Source organism: Podarcis melisellensis, assembly GCF_964234715.1.
Source record: "Podarcis melisellensis genome assembly, chromosome: 3".
In the NCBI taxonomy this organism is placed as follows: Eukaryota; Metazoa; Chordata; class Lepidosauria; order Squamata; family Lacertidae; genus Podarcis; species Podarcis melisellensis.
This window is the reverse complement of record NC_138530.1, coordinates 55905477-55923765: the sequence shown is the minus strand read 5'-3', so window position 1 is coordinate 55923765 and position 18289 is coordinate 55905477. Positions and strand designations below refer to the sequence as shown.

Below are 18289 nucleotides of genomic sequence, written 5' to 3'. Positions count from 1 at the left end.
TTGGCTAGGTATGGCTTCTGCTGTAACAAAGCTCAGGTTGTTATATCAGTTCTACAGTTGCCTTGTTGCAGAACACAGAACGCTGTTGGCTTGAATGGAAAGTAAAATGGAACAAACCCAATGAGCAAAGGATATGATTGGAGGAAGGGGGTAGCACAAATGGCATGCTGTTGTTATTTTTTTTAGATGAATGATCAGGGGTGATGGGAAGAGTTGGAGTGTGACTTCTTCCCCAACTCTAGCCAAGCTTTTAAAGCAAAGCATTTGTTTTATACTGGGCAAATAGTTGCTTCTGTGCCATTCATCCAATAGCTTTAATCACAGAAGATGAAGATTTAAATATTTTAAGAGTAGCAAAATTACCATCTGTAACATTTGTTTATTTTTATTTTGGACTTTTTATTTTCTGTGATGAGCTTTTGTAACATTTTTATTGTCGTAGTTAAAATTTGTATCTACTTACAGAAAACAAATAATGTATTGTTTGTGAGTTTTGAATAATTCTGAATCGATTCAGTTCATTTTCTGGTTTTTCTTTTCTTTTTTATTGTATTTTGAATTCCAGTGCTGTGTTTTTGTATAGGAGTCATATATGAACCTTCTAGCTTCATAGTCAGCTAAGTTCTAACATAGCTCTTAGGCTTTGGTTAACACTTAGCTCCAAAAGTGACTCATTCAAATGGTAGCCTTGTAGGACCCCGCCCCCCTTTAGGAATGTGTGTCTTGTCTGCTGCTCATGTTATATTCCTTTTTTTGTATTGGGTACTCATGATAAAATTTGATAAGCAAAAAAAAAATGGAGGCATTCAAGGTTTTTTTCCCCCAAAGAGAAAAGTGCACTCACTCCCTTTTTCTTCAAGAGAATTAATAATGATCTCTTCTTGTTTCTTCTCCTTCTATGGGATAAGAGCTAGTAAGAAAAAAAACCTATAAATCTCTTATGAGCAGTGATGCATCTACAGATTTAAAAAAACCTTTGTCTCTGTAGGTCAGAACATTTCTAGCTGCTGATGTAAGAAAGACAGAATGCATAAAATTAATCTTTTTAAAATTCTCAGTTCTGGTGCCCAAAGCTGTCTTGAGAAAATTTCTATCAAGTGGATAAGTATTTGCAGCTTGTTGTTTGGAAGAATATTCCTTATACTGTAAGGAATAGTTGGTTTTCTTGTCAGAGATGAGTAATTAGATGCTGGTTCCCAAAATACTGGCTGATACATGTCATCTACTTGATTCCCACCTGAAGAACACAGATACTGCAACCTAGAGCTTTTGACTGCTTATGCAACTTGGACTAAAATATTTGCTTAGCTTTCACCAAATTAGTTTTTTTAGGCTGCAATAATATTGCCCCTGGGACGGTGCCTAAGGCATCATAGGATACCTCACACCCCTCTCCAATTTTGAGGGAAATCCAATGTCACGTTTACCCTCTGCATGGGCCTTGCCCTTTCAGCATCAGAGCACCAACATCGGTAGACCAAAAGAGATGTGTGTGAGTGTTGAGACAGTTTGGGGGGGGTGTCTGTCGAGGAACATTGGAAGACTTTTGATCCAAATGTTTTCATGATTTCCTAGTCGCCCAACACAACCCCAAACCAGGGAGAATTTTAATTTTAGTCCCTGGATTTAATCTTAATGGGCCCTTTAGAGGGCAATATATAGTATCTCAGTTGGGAAGCGCATAACTAACATTTTTCTTCCATTTCTCTCCCCCCCCTCCCCTGCTTAATAACTGCATCTACATTCCTGTTAAGTTAGTGCAAAAAACCCCCAACACAGTTTGCCAATTTTGTTAAAAAAGGAGTAAATATTCTGAGTACAGTAGTACCTCGGTTTTTGAATATAATTCATTCTGGAAGACCGTTCGACTTCCAAAATGTTTGAAAACCAAAGCATTTACTTCCAAGTTTTCGGCATTCAAAAACCGAAACGTTCGACTTCCGAGATGTTCAAAAACCAAGGTTCCACTGTATATGGAGTTTCACACCAAGTTTCAAGGATGGTGTGGCAGTCAAGAGCCAGCCTTGATGAGCCTTGCCAAGCCCATTCCACCCAGGTGCTGACACTAGGCTTGTTGCCACTGCCACCACCATCTGCCTCTTTCTGCCTGTGGCTCCATTGACTCTAGCTGCACCACTGATTAGATGAATAAATTGGCATTGGAGAGAATTGGCCCCGGAGTTCAGAACTTCATAATAACATCAGGTTCTGCATATGCAGGCTTTCTAACTCAGTTCAAAAGAGAAGATTGCCCATTTGTCCATCCCTTTGTGTGCAGAACAGCTTCGTCCATTTAAATGTTAAATCATGGTTTAATTCTCTATTGATGTGATTCCACAAGCCTGAGCAAAGTGTCAGGCTCACACGTTCCCTTCTTTTGCCCCCAGTCTACTACTTGGCCAGCTTTTCATCAAGCAATGATTAGTTTTAAAAGACACCTTCATAATCCATGGTTTGAAGTTGGTTTGTTTAGAAACTAACAGTGTTTGTTGTAAACCACGATCTCTGGTTCATACATAATGTTAAGATGAGATCCTTTGGAAGTGAAAGTAAAACACAACAGAAGTTATCCTGACCGTGCAATAAGAGGGGACGGGGAGCTAGGGAACCTTCAAACATGACATTTTGCTCTGGCTCATGGAGCTCATTCATACAAGAAATAGCTTAGCATTTCTTGTAAACTAGGCCAATAGCCATGACAAATCTATAAAAGTTGTATTTTAGCTCTTGGAGTTCTAAGATAGCCCACAAATGTTTAAACACATAAACAAGAAGTCATACATGCACATCTGCACTTTGTTTTTAAACAGTCACATGATTCTTCAGAGTAAAGACACATGCAATTAGTAACTGACATAATGCAGGATACAGTCAATTTACAAGGCAAATAACTATGTGAAAATTCTTGCCCTTCGTTCATATGCTTGCCTATTCTATTTTCATAGACCAAACCAGTATCATATTAATTGTGAGCCGTGTGGCAGAATTCAAGAAGCTTCTGATTGAGTTGTCCCTATTAGTTTGCTAGTTAGATTTGTCGGATGGTAAAGTTTTGCCACAAGTTTTGCTGTTTCTGATGATAGGCTTCTTCAGGCATGTTGTCTTTAAAATAAAGGATCAGGTGGCAAGTGTGGATTTGCAGAACCTCTTTACCTGGAAACAATTATTTGAAGAGTTGGAAAGTTGACAACGTGCATAAATTGCAATTAAATAATCCAACCTTCTTAGGTATTTCTTTCTTTTTAAATTCATTCAATTACATGTCACTCAATACATAGAGATATTCACAATGTAGAACAGTTCTTTCCAACCTTAGAAGACATTTTTCCCAGAAGAGATATAGGTGGAAGCAGCACCACAAACTTCAAGCCTCATTGTCAGATTTAAACTGAAGCCTTTAAGTCAAGATTTATTGGCTTGGGATTGATTAAATTATTAGAGTGTTTTGTACAGAGTGAAGTCAATGCTTAAACAGAGACGTCCACCCACACCTTGCCTTTTATGTGGTAATTACAGTTTCCCAGGTGGCAGACCGTTTGTTTGAAACTTCCATCAAGCAGTGGCTCTTTATATCCTTTTCTTTTTCATCGCATTGGTACATTGCTAGTAGTATGCCAAACATTTCTTCTGCAGTTTTCCTTGGCTATTCTGCATCAATTAATGTGAAAACAAATTACATTCAAGAATGATGAAAGGCAAAGGAATCTTTTGGTGAAATTTTGGTGGAGTTTTTGTTGTTGTTGCATTTCTCTTCATTTGTTAGATTTTCAAGTAAAAATAAATAAATAAATAAATAAATAAAAAAGAAAAATAAGGGAGAAGGAAAAAATAAAAGACAATAAAATAAAGAAAATAATGATGATGATGTATAAACAATACTACTACTATTAAAAATTATTTCCCATTCATTCACAGTGTAGCTTAGTGCATAGCATGGCTTACCTAGGGCATAAAATTGGATTCATTGGCATTTGCATAATTCCCAGCCTGGCTATTGAATAGTGCTGTGTTCAAAAAAGAGGGAATTATATTAACTGAATTTTTATATTCCCTCTAGGAATTCGGAAGGACCGCAGAGGAGGCCGTATAATGAAGCACAAACGCCAAAAAGAGGAACAAGACAACAAGAATTCAGGGATTGTTGCCGAGAGAAGGAGCCCAAATCTCTGGCCAAGTCCTTTGATGATCAAGCATAACAAAAAGAACAGTCCAGCCCTGTCCCTGACTGCAGATCAGATGGTCAGTGCCTTACTAGAGGCTGAACCACCTGTTGTCTATTCAGAATATGACCCTGGCAGGCCTTTCAATGAAGCTTCTATGATGACACTGTTGACCAACCTGGCTGACAGAGAACTGGTGCATATGATCAACTGGGCCAAAAGAGTTCCAGGTAAGAATATTAGTAAAGGATGTTTGAACAGCTGTTCATACCTCAAGACAAACTGTTGACTAGATTCTGCTTATGCAAATGTGTCTGAAAGTTTGGGGAAACATTACTTCTTTTCTCCGTTCACCCACACAATTATCTCACTATATAGTAGTAGCATGAAATGCTCATAGTAGCATGAAATGTTCGTTCCCACATCTTCAGGCTAAATTTGGGCTATTCTATCTTAACTAAAAGTGATTTAAGGTCTATAAAAAGGTACCATATTGCAAAGCCCAAAGTATTGATTTATACAACTGATGTGCAGCAGAATGTGCAAAACTAAGGAATGGCTGGAACTGAATAACACTTGGTTTATCACTGTAGGCCAACACTGTCCTCGTATAATCAAATAACACCTGAGCTTTCAGCCACTAGCCAAGAACTAGATATGATCTATCCCTGTGCACAATTTCATTTTTTTATTTTTCCAGTTTTTTCCAGCCTTGTTCTCTCAAGATGTTTTCAACCACAGTTTCCATCACCTGTGCTAACTGGAAATAATGGGAGTTGGAATACATACAACTTCCTTATGGCTTATAGAACAATAAAACAATGATAAAGCCACAATTAACATGATATCAAACAATTAAGAACACATCTGCATAAAATGTAAAAACAGACTATTCTGTTCAAAGACTGTCAGTAGATGCATGCTTCTGAAGAAAGTCTGGATCGTTAACAAAAATATGAAAAGTACGTAGAGATTTAGCTGAAATAGTAATTGTATCTATTATGAGGTTTTGTGGGTCACCAAGGGCCAAACTAGATGTGATTTTGATGTTGCATGGTGAATTCATTTATTTAAAATCTAAATAGCTGACATGCTGCCCCCCCCTCCCCCAAAGCCAGAGTGGGACCGAGGTGTGGGAAAGGGAGCTTTAACTCTTTGCCCCCACTTTGGTCCTGATTGGAATATCCACCCCAATTTACCTGCTTTTCAAATTGGGAAGGAAACCCTTGCAAGGCACCAGGGAGAGCATGCCTCTGACTGTGCATGGCTGGTGCAGGAAGGGACCCAATTTGAATCTGCAGTGCAGCAGATTCTCCCGTTCCACATTGACTATGTAAGCTTTTTCCTTAATCTGCTCTGTAACTCCAAACTGTGTGAAGCAAAAAACATCATGTCAAGTTTAGACCTGTGTGCATGTTCACACAAAAGAAAGTTCTGTTGAACTCCTAAATAATGATTGCAAGCAAAGAGACTTGCTTGTAAGTAAACAGGGATGAAATTGTACAGTAAGTGATAATTATATTTTTACTGTCCTGAATCAATCATAAGCTATAAAATGGAATGCTACTGTAGGCCACATCCATTATCCTGGTGATACTACAACCATTAACTGTGCAAAATGTCACCCCTCACTTAATATGTAAGGTAGGCAGGCATGCTTAATGTGATGGTTAGTTAGCTGACAATTGTGGTTAGACACTGAGGTAACAGACCTAGTAGCTAATAGTACAGATACTGGGAAAGGCAGGGTTGATATTTTTTTCTTTTTTAATAAGGTTGAAGTGGTTGGCATTGCTTTTAGTGGGCTTGGTTAATGATTTACACCCAGTACAGTAGCTGCATTATTTAATGATCCTAAAATGGTACATTGGGCATGCAGGCTTTGAAGTTTCAAGATGATTCATAGTGCTATGGTTATTTTGTGGTTTCCTGAAGCTTAAAAGATAAATACTTGGCACTGCATTTTTGTTTTAATGCCACTGAAGTTGCTGGCTTTCTTAAGGCATTGTTTTCTCATTTGACCTTAAAAGACTGTTTGTGAAATTAGGAACACTCTGTGAAGGACCAACAATAGCCACGTTTCTTCTTCTTCTTCTTCTTCTTCTTCTTCTTCTTCTTCTTCTTCTTCTTCTTCTTCTCCTCCTCCTCCTCCTCCTCCTCCTCCTCCTCCTCCTCCTCTCTCTCTCTCTCTCTCTCTCCCCCTCCCTCCCCCTCTCCCTTACACCAAAATTCTTGGTTAATTTTGTGAAATTTATTTTCACAAATAGAAAATAAGAGATAATCCACACCATTCAAGTGTAATTATCTTCCATATACTGCTGAAAATATTATTGTTTGAAATTTAATCAGTCTCCCAAGTTCTGACCCAAGTGTGTAATTGCTTCTGTGCATGTCCAGACGCTGGAAATTGCGCCTGTGCAGAAGTGATTTTTGGCGTCTGGACATGCACAGATGTGATTTCCAGTATCTGCGCATGCGCACACACAATTTCCGGCACCCCTCGATGAGTCCCTGTGTCGCGCTGGGGGGGGGGGACTCGCCAAGTGGGCAGCTTGGTTCAGGGTGGCTTGTGGGCCAGTATCCAGCCCATGGGCCGCACGTTGCCGCCCCCAGGTCTACACCACCTACAGAGGGAGATGGCAAAGCATGTATTGCAGCTACAGTTTTAAGACTTCTCTTATTTCAGCTTCTCTGCTCTCTCTTAGCCTTCCTTCTGTCCTGGGATGCTCTTAAACCTGGAACTCTCCAGGACAAATCATGGTCTCTAAAGAACTGACAGATAAACATTGGGGTAGTTTAGTTATTTCAGGGTGCAACACTAAATAAACACTGTTTTTTGTGTGAAGGTGTTTTCCCTTCTCCAATTCATGTTTAACCTTTATTCTCATGTTCTGCATTTTTCTTTCTCATATTCCAATGCTTATGTATCTCTCTCCATTATGACAATTTCATTTGTGGTCTACATTTTACATTTCTTCTCAGTACTGTTCCCCCCCGCCCCCTGTATTGAAAATATTGAGTCTAGGATTCATTCACATTGGGGTGGCTGAGCTGTGACCCTCCAAATGTTGCTAGACTCCACTCATTTGCCCTCAGACAGTGTAGCCAGTAGTCAGGGATGATGGTGGTGGTTTGTTTATTTATTTACATGCTGCCCACCTGACTGGGTTGCCCCAGCTACTCTTGGCAGCTTCCAACAAATGTCTGTACCAACATTTGACCAATGAGGAATTTGTCAGCAAATAGCAGAAAACCATGGCTAAAAAGCCACCTCTATTGGTCTCTCCCCCCCCCCCCCTCAACTGTATTACCTGGGTTATGAAGGCGCCCAAAAGGTTTTAAAGCAAAGACTATGGGACAATGCACACAGTGACTTGCGATCTCGGTCACACGTAGTCTGTAGTCCGCTGGCAGCAGGAGTTCAATATGGGTATGTCTTTGAGTTAACATATTACATCAAAAACCTGACAGTACCTAACTATCAAAGGCTTTTCACCAAAGCCAGACTGAATGTCTTCCCCTCTGCAGTGCTGGATGGTAGGTTGAGAGGAGTTCCCTACCAGGACAGACTTTGCTCGTGTGCTCAAGACATCGATTCCATAGATCATATTTTGTTACATTGTGCAAAGTATGAGCAGGCCAGGGCGGAACTGATACTACCCTTGCTGGTGCCTTTCCCAGGAAAGTCAGAGGCTCACTATGTCAGGTTCCTACTGGAAGACCAGACAAAAGCTAGAACGTTGGCAGTGGCAAAGTTTTTATCAGTGGTTGCAAGAACAAACGAGCCCTATATTCCAAACAAAGTGCTTGATTAACCTGGAGGTAGGCTGTATGAACTCTATATTGATTTGTAATGTTTTGTTGGGTCTCTGGACCGTAATAAAGATTGAAGTTGATTAAAACATCAAACACAGTAAAATGTCTAACATTAAAAATTTACGTATACAGGACAGGGCTGCCTTCAGATTTCTTCTAAAAGTCAGATAGCTGTTGATTTTCCTTTGTAGGTAGTTGTAATCAAACAACATCTGGAGGGCCACAGTTTATAGTCACTGCTGCCTTGTATCTTTAGTTTTTCTGCTGTTCTGAGATTCATTTATTGTAGGAGCCGCCAACCTTTTTGGGCCCATAGGCACATTTACAAGCAGGAGAAATTGCTATGAGCACCACACATTCCACAACTAAGCACATACCATATCCTGTTATGTTGGCCGCAACAGAATGCTCATGCATTCATATTTGGGACCCGCCTTCTAATTCTGGGGTGCCAGACATTGAATTTAGCATTTTAAAAATATAAACCATGTTAAAATATAAGCCAGGATGGCTTCCAGATGAGGTAATTGCCTGGAGAGATGAACCATTAAAAGAGCACAAAGAAATGGGTGATGCCCCATTAAGAAGGCTATTTACAGAGAAACTGTGGGCAGACAGCAAATGGAGAAAACCCCTCCATGGGGTTAGAAATAAGAAGAAAAGGCAAGAGTTTTCAGGTTGTATATATGTGTAAATAAACCATATACAGTGGTACCTCGGGTTAAGTACTTAATTCGTTCTGGAGGTCTGTTATTAACCTGAAACTGTTCTTAACCTGAAGCACCACTTTAGCTAATGGGGTCTCCCGCTGCCGCCGCACAATTTCTGTTCTCATCCTGAAGCAAAGTTCTTAACCCGAGGTACTATTTCTGGGTTAGCGGAGTCTGTAACCTGAAGCGTATGTAACCCGAGGTACCACTGTATCATAAAGACACCACGGACTTCACTGCACCTCCTGGTCCAAAAGGACACACAGACCTTCTCCAGTCTTCAGAGACTGGCTGGAGGTGAGGAGGCAGAAAAACGTCCTCCTTTTTTCCCAGCAGTGTTAGTTTTAATCTGAAATCTCAGGCTCAGTACTGCGCCCAGAGCTCAGAAACTGCTCACATTAATGAAATTCCCTGTCACAAAACGCACCTGGAACAATTGGAGTTTCAGACGCTGGTAACAATATATTGTTTAAACACTGAACTGTATCAGTATTTACCAATGAGACTGGTGAGAAATAAAGCCATTTGAAGGGTGTAGAAGAAAGAGAGAACAGGAAACATCAGCCACTGTAGGCAGAGTCCATTTATATTGTAAAGTAAGACAAGGTGGAATTGCTGATGCATTTAATGAGACCATAGTGAAAGGAACATTTGGGCACAGTGAGAGGCTATGTACCTGAGAAGTATTTATGTTTGTACAAATACACTGAATTTATTTCTGGCCAAAATAAGCAGTGAAAGTGTAAGCAGAATTACTGCTTTCTGTCAACATCCTCCAATTGTACAGGCTGGGGCTGTGAAATACTGAGTTAATATCTAACTTGCAGAAGCAGTTTCAGCACACATGAAGATAAATTTACTGTCTTTTCAGTCAAAGTTGCATACTCACTCTAGCTTTCCCACTGTCTAGGAAGTTGTAGTCTACGTTTACATCTACTTGGGTTTTCAAAGACTTGTTTTGAGGCATTTCACTCCACCATGGTGCTATTTAAAATAAATTCAAAATAGGTAACAGTACTTACTACTTGGACCAACATCTCTAAGTATAAATATGTGCAGTGTTTTGTGTTACACAGAATTCCTCTACCCAATAAATCCCCTATCAACTGAATGCTTGCACAACTACAAGTGATCCTAATAAGAGATAGCAGATTATCTATGTTTTACCCAGGCAACATACTCCAAGACCAGCTCCTTCAGGGCCAAATGGTTTAACAAAGGTGTGACCTAGAACGGCTAAGGATACTTCTTACTGATGGGAGTCATGCCTACCCTGGTTAGCTTACCCTTGTATGAAACAGATGATGAATGCATGAAGCAAACTCCTCCTGTCCTTGTGGGATCTCCCTCTGTTGTCCTTGGGGGGGGGGGGGAGAATCTAAATCATTCAGGAATCCTCCACAAGTAGAGTAGGGCTCCCCCACTTCAGACCTTTCCTCTCAAATTCATGGAGAGGGACTGGAAAAGGGACAGCGGACGAGGGTGGGGAGCGGTTAGGCAGCTCTTTTACCCTCACAGATTGTTTCACCCTATATGAAAGCCTGAAGTGTGTGAGTGTATTTGTAACTTTGGATGCTCCTGAGGAGTGTAATGGCACTCGCCAATTTAGAATGGGAAATAGAATACCTCTTCTAAAGTGGTTGTGAATTTATTGGAAACACATTATTAATAATTTGGAAGGTCATTTATGAATTTGATTTGAAGATAAAATATAATAGCATTCCTAGTTATCTGTTCCACAACTCTTCACTGTTATTTGTACAACTGTGCACTGGGTGGACAATATTTACTGCCATATGGAAGTGGGAGGGAAGGTGCAGGATATCATGAGGTTACCTAGGCAGATGTAACAGTGATGAAAAGGAGGAAATAGAGTGCCATTTCAGTGGAAAACAAGCATTTAAGATTTGAACCTTATCCTGCAATATGCCAGTGTTCAGTGCTTCAGTTCCTGTATATTTTTCATGCAAAACATTGTATCTCATTAAAGAGATACAGATCATCTTACAATAGGACAGAAGGCATTGTAATGAACTTTAATGAGAGACGTTAATGTTTTGCTTCTCTTAAATAAGATAATGCATTTGTTTGGGTGACAAAATATGCAAATTATTTGTAGAGCTTTCTGGAGGAATAAGGATTTTCTCTCTCTCTCTGAATGTTTCACTAAAACGCTAATTATCTGGAAGTCTTTCTTTAAAAACAACAGAAGCTATGAAATATCCTCAAACACAGTAGGATGGAAAGTCTGACTATGTAGATTTAAGTGTTTGTTTCCTTGAAAGTAAGTCATGCTGTGTCCAGTTGGATATGCTTCCAGTTAATTTCACATAGAATTGCATCTTTCGTTTTAGCTTTCTGTTGGCTCAATTTTATAAGACACGCACAACAGCTCATTAGATTGGGCAGTAGACTCATAAAGACTGACTACTGGGAAGAGATGCTCTCCTGCTATTTTCCCTTTTCTCCGACACTCCTGTCAGAGGCATTTAATGAGGCATTGGCTTAAGTAAGAATGAGGAAGGCCTTTTTCCATTCCTCTCAAGCACCTGGTTGTTTAATGTCCTATAGACATCTCTGAACTATAGGAATCAAAGGCTATGGATCCTCAGGACATAGACTTACAGAGTGTAGCCTTAATGTATGTACACATGGACATTAATGAGCACGATGTACCACTGCACCAGGTCTCCTTTGCTATTCTGCATATTAGTTGCAATCACATTAAAACAGCTTCCTACCATATCTCAGCCATATAATTGAGTTTCCTATTTGAAGACACCATAAAAGATGCATTGAGGTTAGTACATTTCCAAACCTGGGTCTGTTAGAGCTCAGCCTAACACTCAGTTTGACAGGCGACCATCAGTTACTGTGGTATATGACCACAACGCTAGCCAGCAGTGAGGGGTCCTTCCCATATAAATATGACACCTTTGAGGGACAGGCCGTTGCTCACTGAATGAACACATGCAACATTTCTACTTACCAATTCCAGGCCTTGCATTCAAAATGCCTACCTCCTGCCTCTAGTCCGCTTCCTTCTCTAGCTTGAACCTGCTCTAGCTTGCTGTAGCCCCAAGTTACTCCACTCCCATCCCCACATCCTGCAGTCTCCCTGCGGCATGGAACTTGCTCCTGGAATGGATTTTTAACCCCTGATTGCTTGCTTACTAATTATCTTTCTCAGATCTCTACATTACCCTGGTACCAAGGGTATCTTTTACTGGAAGCTCTATTGTTTCACTGAGGAGTTACTGTCAACCAATTTCCTTGCCAGTCTGCTCCCTTCTTTACTTTATGTGACAGTGCTCCACCACACTTGATAAAGATGGTGCTTTAGGTATGGTGCAGGCCTATTCTACTTCACCAGAGCAACATTGCAGGATGGCACTGTACACCACAGAGTTTGACACTTGGATGTTGCAGCAATACTTAATTTCCATACAAAAGACTTACTGACTGGCACAGAGAACCATGCTGCTCTTTGTTTAGATGTAGATTTACAAAATTGTTATTTTTTTTTTAAGAAATAAGTGATCTTATGGCCTCATATGAGAACATTTCATTGACTTTAAAAAAAAATCTGTTTCCTGGTGGATTAATTTTGTCTCTTAACTATTTACATTCTCTAAATTTCATGTCACTTGTTGCATTTTATGTTATTTCAGAACATTCTATTACTCTTTTTCTCAGAAATCATCCTTTTGCCACTACATTCCAGCCACAGAGTAAACCACTTGTTTGTTTTGCTTCTTTCTGGATTTGTCCATAAATGAACTTGAAAGCCTCACGCCATCTCCTTTCATTTGGAGTTTGTACTCTGCATGCAGCTGAACTCAGGTTAAGTACAGAAATCAGAAGAAGGGTTTTTTCTCTCTCAAACTCCTGACACTGATCCCAGGCAGATTGCCCTGAAAGGCTCAACACATGCAATAGTTAAGGCCAAACTAGATGCACGGATGTAAGTGCATATCTTTAATATTTTAATTCACTTATTATCAATTGCTTTTTCATGTAAATTACTTGTTGAGAAAAGTAGAAAACAAATTAGGCTGCAATTCTAGCCCCTTTACTGGGAGGTTAGCCCCACTGCATTCAATAAGACTTACTTCCAAGTAGATATGGCTAGAATTCCATATTATGTTTTGTGGGTTGCATCCAACTAAGTTATACTCAGAGTAGATCCATTAATGTGATGTCTATTCACTTCAATGGGTCTACTCTGAGTATGACTAATGTTGAATATAACCCTTTGTGGACATTGCGGGGGGGGGGGCAGATGATCATCTCCCCCCATCCCCACCCTTAAACAAGTAGGAGGGACAACCCACCTGCAAAGTCCCTTTTGGCCAAGGTCCACTTTTACCTGCACGACATCTGATGTCATATATGACTTCAAGTGTGGGGCAGGTGAGCATGGCTTGCCAGAAACACCCTCATAGGCCAAATTGGGAGGCCTGATAGACTGGACTAGGCCTCAGGATATAGGTTCTCCACCGCTGGTATGCATTACTTAGAATATGTTGACAGTGCCTATCATTTCAGTATGTATGTTCTTATGTTATATATGTTTAATAGTTTGATTACTTTTGCATTTGAGGCAAAAATATTAGTTAAAAGTACAGTCGTACCTTGGTTTTTGAACAGCTTAGTTTCCGAATGTTTTGGCTCCCAAACGCCACAAACCCAGAAGTGACTGTTCTCATTTGCAAACTATTTTCGGAAGCCAAACGTCTGGGGCTTCCATGGCTTCTGATTGACTGCAGGAGCTGCGCTTTGGTTTTCAAAAGTTTTGGAAGTCGAATAGACTTCCAGAACAGATTCTGTTTGACTTCCAAGGTACAACTGTACTGGTATTAACTGTGACAAATGTGAAGGGATAGATCAGGCATAGGCCAACTTGGCCCTCAAGATGTTTTTGGACTATAACTCCCATGATCCCTAGCTAACAGGACCAGTGGTCAGGGAAGATGGGAACTGTAGTCCCAAAACATATGGAGGGCCGCGTTTGCCTACAGTTGGTAGATGATAGATAGATAGATAGATAGATAGATAGATAGACAGACAGACAGACAGACAGACGGATAGATATCAATATATTATCCAACCAGAGGAACTGTTTTCATGCACATAATTCAATGATCATTTAGCCTGCCATAATTTCTTTGAGAAATTTGGCTGCTTGAGATTTGGCAGGCACATGTACTTTCAGTGTATCTCATTATTTAACAAAGAAGCAGTTCTCAGTTGAAAGAGCTCAAACTTGTTAGGTGAGTGATGTGTTTTCTGGGAACATGCTGCTCATTAACTGGTTATGATTCTCCAGAAAGCCAAGTGAATACAAATGGTCAGCTGCATTCCAACTTCAAAATCTCCCCATAATATATTCCTTTGAGCTCTCAGATTGTGACACTCCCACACAGCAGTTAAAAGTATTCATGCTATTGCAGTTGTCAAGGGAAATTGTTATAATTTATTTTGCTGCCCCCTTTCTCCTTTCCTTTATGTCTTGCACATAGCCCTGGAGGGGACAGATGGGAGAAGCAGGACTCTGTTTAGCTTTATGATAAATTTATGATAAATTTGCTTTCCCAAGCAAAACCAGGCACATCATCCAAATAATGGGTGGGAGATTTGATATTTTAATAAAGATTGCAATGAGATTCTCTTGAAAAAATAATATTCTTACCCTTACATACTAATGTTTTAGAGGCTTAAATTCACCTAAGTGGATTCTGCTTTCAGTGCTGCAGGCAAGGCAATGAAATTAGTTCTAGAATGTAGAAATGGAAGGAAGTACATCTATGCCTGCGAGTACATTCACCTGCCCATTTCCCCATGAACAAGCTGTTGGAATTCTTCAAACCTGAGCTATATGGAGACATCAAAATGGGTGCAGGTGCCTCTTCCAAAGACCAATTCTGTTTTCTAATGACTTAAAAGAATTACCAGTATCAGAAGAAGTATGCATGCACATGAAAGCTCATACCAATAACAAACTTAGTTGGTCTCTAAGGTGCTACTGGAAGGATTTTTTATTATTATTTAGTTCTGAAGATATAGTTCATTTATTTGGTACAGCACAGTATGTTCTCAGCAGCTTCTATTTGTAGATGAAGCACTGTCAGATTCAAGTTCATTTTAGATTTAGCAGATTCTGTTCTCCGTAGCCTTTTCTTGAAGGAATCCGTTTCTGTGTTTGTTTAATATGTTGGCATGCCAGATATGATTGCTGATCATCTCAAAGATAAGAACATTCCCTATTTTAAAAAGAGAGAAACTCACTGAAATGCTGTCTTCAGTTTGTTTTCCCCATTATTTTAGGCTGGGTTTAAATTTCACATTAAAGCTTAGTTAAAAAGAAACTATGGCTTCATGTGAACAAGGACTGCAGTGTGCTCATGCACACTGCTCATCAATCTCTACATTAATCCTCCCCTGCTCCTACTGTTGTCTCAACAGGGAGGACCTAAACCTGAGGCTGACTTTATATCATATGTGAACCAGTGCTTGTTTTGCTTCAAGCAAACCCCGAGCAGAAGCTGAGCTTTGTTTCTGGCTTACTTCTTATAGTTTGTTTGAAGAAACAAATCACAATTTGTTCCTAGTGTGGCAACATCTGTTCATTCTTGTTAAACCTTTGTTCATTTTACACTATGGGTTAACGTGTTGGATGAACCAGTGCTTACTCAAACCATTGTCACTGGCTTAAACTAGGAATCAAAATTTTAAATTCCTAATATGAGCAAATGTTACTGATTTTCTACTTTCCTTTTCTTAATGCACATGTATTTTAAAGTGAAATATGGCCTCCTGTTAGTTTGAAAGTAGGATTCCTCCATCTCTCAGAGCCTTAACCATAGAGGAATACAGGAATGAGAGCATAAACTGTCAGGAACCCTATTCGGACATGGAGCATCACATTTGTGTGTGTGTGTGTGTGTGTGTGTGTGTGTGTGTGTTTGTGTCCATTTAGTTAGTAGTGAGGACTGGGATTGGCTACCTCTACTATAAATACAGCAACCAGATACTTGGCCCTTGCTTGGTAAACAATGTGCTTCCATACATGCAGGGCAAAGTAGCTAGGATAGCAACCAGATACTTGGCCCTTGCCTGGGAAACAATGTGCTTCCATACATGAAGGCCAAAGTAGCTTGGATAGCAGCCGATCTTGTGTGAAGCATTAACTCCAACACCAAATCTCAGTAAAGCAGTAAGAGGGAGGGTACCACATGAGTTTGAGGAAATGAATTAAATCCCCCTCCTACCATGCTGTATTGTTTTTAACACTGATTAAATTATTATTATTATTATTACCATGTTTCCCCTTCAAAACCACTTCTTAAATCTGTTTTGCTCTTAGTATTATTGCAAACATGGAACCCCACTATCTGGTTTATGAAGTAGTAGTTTAAAAACAGCAGGGCTAAAAGAAGCCCTCACTGGATCCTACCACCTTGGGATATTTTCAGCCAAGTTCCATTATTCCATTTTTGGGTCAAGTGTATAATATGCATCCCTGATAACACGTGCAACAGTACACAAAAATGCAAACATGTTACCAAAACAGGTGAAGTTTTCAAGATGTTGGGGCAGAAGTCACAGTTTGTCACAGGGGTATTGCTTTGTACACCAAGTATGGGGGGAGGGGAGCAATCAAGCATGCCCCTGGGTTAAAAATAAAGGTTTGCATTTATTGCAAAATAAAGTAATAATACTAATACTAATAATTTATTACTTATATCCTGCCCATCTGGCTGAGTTTTCCCAGCCTGGTGCCCAGCAGTGCTCTAGTCCCTGTGAAGCTACCTGTGGCACCCCTGAGCAAGTGCCCCAAGACTCTGAACTATCTGTCTGTCTGTCTGTCTGTCTGTCTGTCTGTTAGTATCTAGCCCTCCTAGAAAGGTATGGAGCAAAAAGTGTAGGTACCTTCTTAGTGATTTCTGTGGTGTGCATTTGGCTACTGACATGCATTCAGTTGTGACCACTTTGTTGTTTTTAGCAGCAATAGCATCTGAGGGTGGGGAAGTGTTCTCCATAACGAGGACCAGCAAGATATAGCTGACTTCCCATAGTAAGCGTAAGATTGTTAGGGCTGGTTGTCTCTCTCATTTTATGTTGTGCCATACTCCTTGTGGTAGCCATTTTGTCTTATGCCATGCCCTTCTATGGCAACTGTTTTGTGACTGGTGCCCCCAGCACTCCCAAAATTTGAAATGTGCCTACTGCTGGGTTAGTATATGCCAAAGTTTCACAGAGACCACCTGGCCTGGCCCAACAACTTAATCACTTAATTCAGTGGTGGAGGAGAGCAAGAGAAGAAGATAGATGGAGGTGGGGAAATTTGTTCTTGGCATATAAAGAGAAGAGAGGGTGGCAGAGATTGAGCAGGCTGCAGTGTAAGCTTAAGCACAATAGGGAAGATAGAAATGTATAGGCAATGAGTTTGGGCCACTTGTGGGTGAGTGTACTTTCAGACAGACTTTCAAACAGAATATGCAAAGGTCTTTGGTTGGAAGAAAGATATGGAGTAAGCGCTGTCATGCATGGCGCTGCTGCCCTCACACATTCAAACTGAACACCTGAATAGCACTTAAGGTGCTAAGTATTGCATTCATTACTATTTTGCCATGAGCAAAATAGCTACCGTATTTTTCGCCTTATAGGACACACTTTTTCCCCTCCAAAAATGAAGGGGAAATGTGTGTGCGTCCTATGGGGCGAATGCAGGCTTTCGCTGAAGCCTGGAGAGCAAGAGGGGTTGATGCGCACCGACCCCTCTTGCTCTCCAGGCTTCGCGGACCTCTCTGCAAGCAGCGAGAGCGCTCCCGCTGTTTGCGGAGAGTTGCCTACATGCCGAAGCCTGCGCGCGCTGAGATCAGCGCGTCCAGGCTTCGCGGACCTCTCCGCAAGCAGCGGGAGCCAGCGCTGGGCTCCCACGGCTTGCAGAGAGCTGCCTGTTTGGGGGCTGGGGTCGGGGGAAGCTCGGGCCTCCCCCGCCTCAGCCCCGCGCCTGGGGGGGAAATATTTCCCCCCCTTTATTTCCCCCCAAAAAAACTAGGTGCGCCTTATGGGACGGTGTGTCCTATAGGGCGAAAAATACGGTATTTTCATTGCTTCAAAGAAGCAATGAAAGAAAATAGGTCATTCATGAATCATGCTTCTTTTTCATCTTCTGATGTGTTGTGTACTAACAGATCTCTCCTGTGGCATGCTATCTGAACTCCAGAAGCTATCTGGAATCTCAATTTTCACATTACATCAGAAACAGAAGTTACTGTCAGGCTTCTTCTATCAGGATGCTCCAGTTTAGTCTTAAGACGCAGTAGGTATTACATAATTTTTACCCCTCTAATTTGTTTCTTTAATATAGTAGCTATGCCCAGAAAAGCCTTATCTGGGTTAATTGACACTTCAGCCTTTAAGTGTTGTCAACATTGAAGGAGGATCAAGCCCAGTTACAGGCTTCGCCCACCTCAATCCCATGAGCTACACCTGCTGCATCTCACTTCCTCTTCAGAGCCAAAGAACCTACCTCAGGACAGGTGGTGGTAGAAGCCAGGGGTGGCAAAAGCAGCTGCTCCCAGGGTTCTAGGAGAA

At 40.7% G+C, this 18289-nt stretch overlaps 1 protein-coding gene and 1 long non-coding RNA gene across 14 annotated transcripts in view; one reads left to right on the top strand and one right to left on the bottom strand.

The window, feature by feature from the left end:
- Window positions 1-18289, bottom strand: part of LOC309366555 — a 102951-nt gene that overhangs the window by 31717 nt on the left and 52945 nt on the right. Inside the window, exons 2-3 of one of the 5 annotated variants that reach the window (XR_014166773.1) lie at window positions 9973-10043; window positions 9576-9670 (exon numbers count right to left, since the gene is read on the bottom strand). The exons of 3 other annotated variants lie outside the window; for them this stretch is intronic. This is a non-coding gene — a long non-coding RNA (uncharacterized lncRNA). The remainder of the gene's footprint in view (window positions 1-9575; window positions 9671-9972; window positions 10044-18289) is intronic. One more of the 5 variants, XR_014166772.1, reaches the window with a different exon arrangement.
- The window catches only part of ESR1 (estrogen receptor 1), a 195081-nt gene that overhangs the window by 144448 nt on the left and 32344 nt on the right, over window positions 1-18289 (top strand). For all 9 annotated transcript variants that reach the window (XM_081905168.1, XM_081905166.1, XM_081905167.1 and 6 more), the window contains one exon: window positions 4058-4390. In XM_081905168.1, the coding sequence (XP_081761294.1) occupies window positions 4058-4390 (333 nt within the window). The remainder of the gene's footprint in view (window positions 1-4057; window positions 4391-18289) is intronic.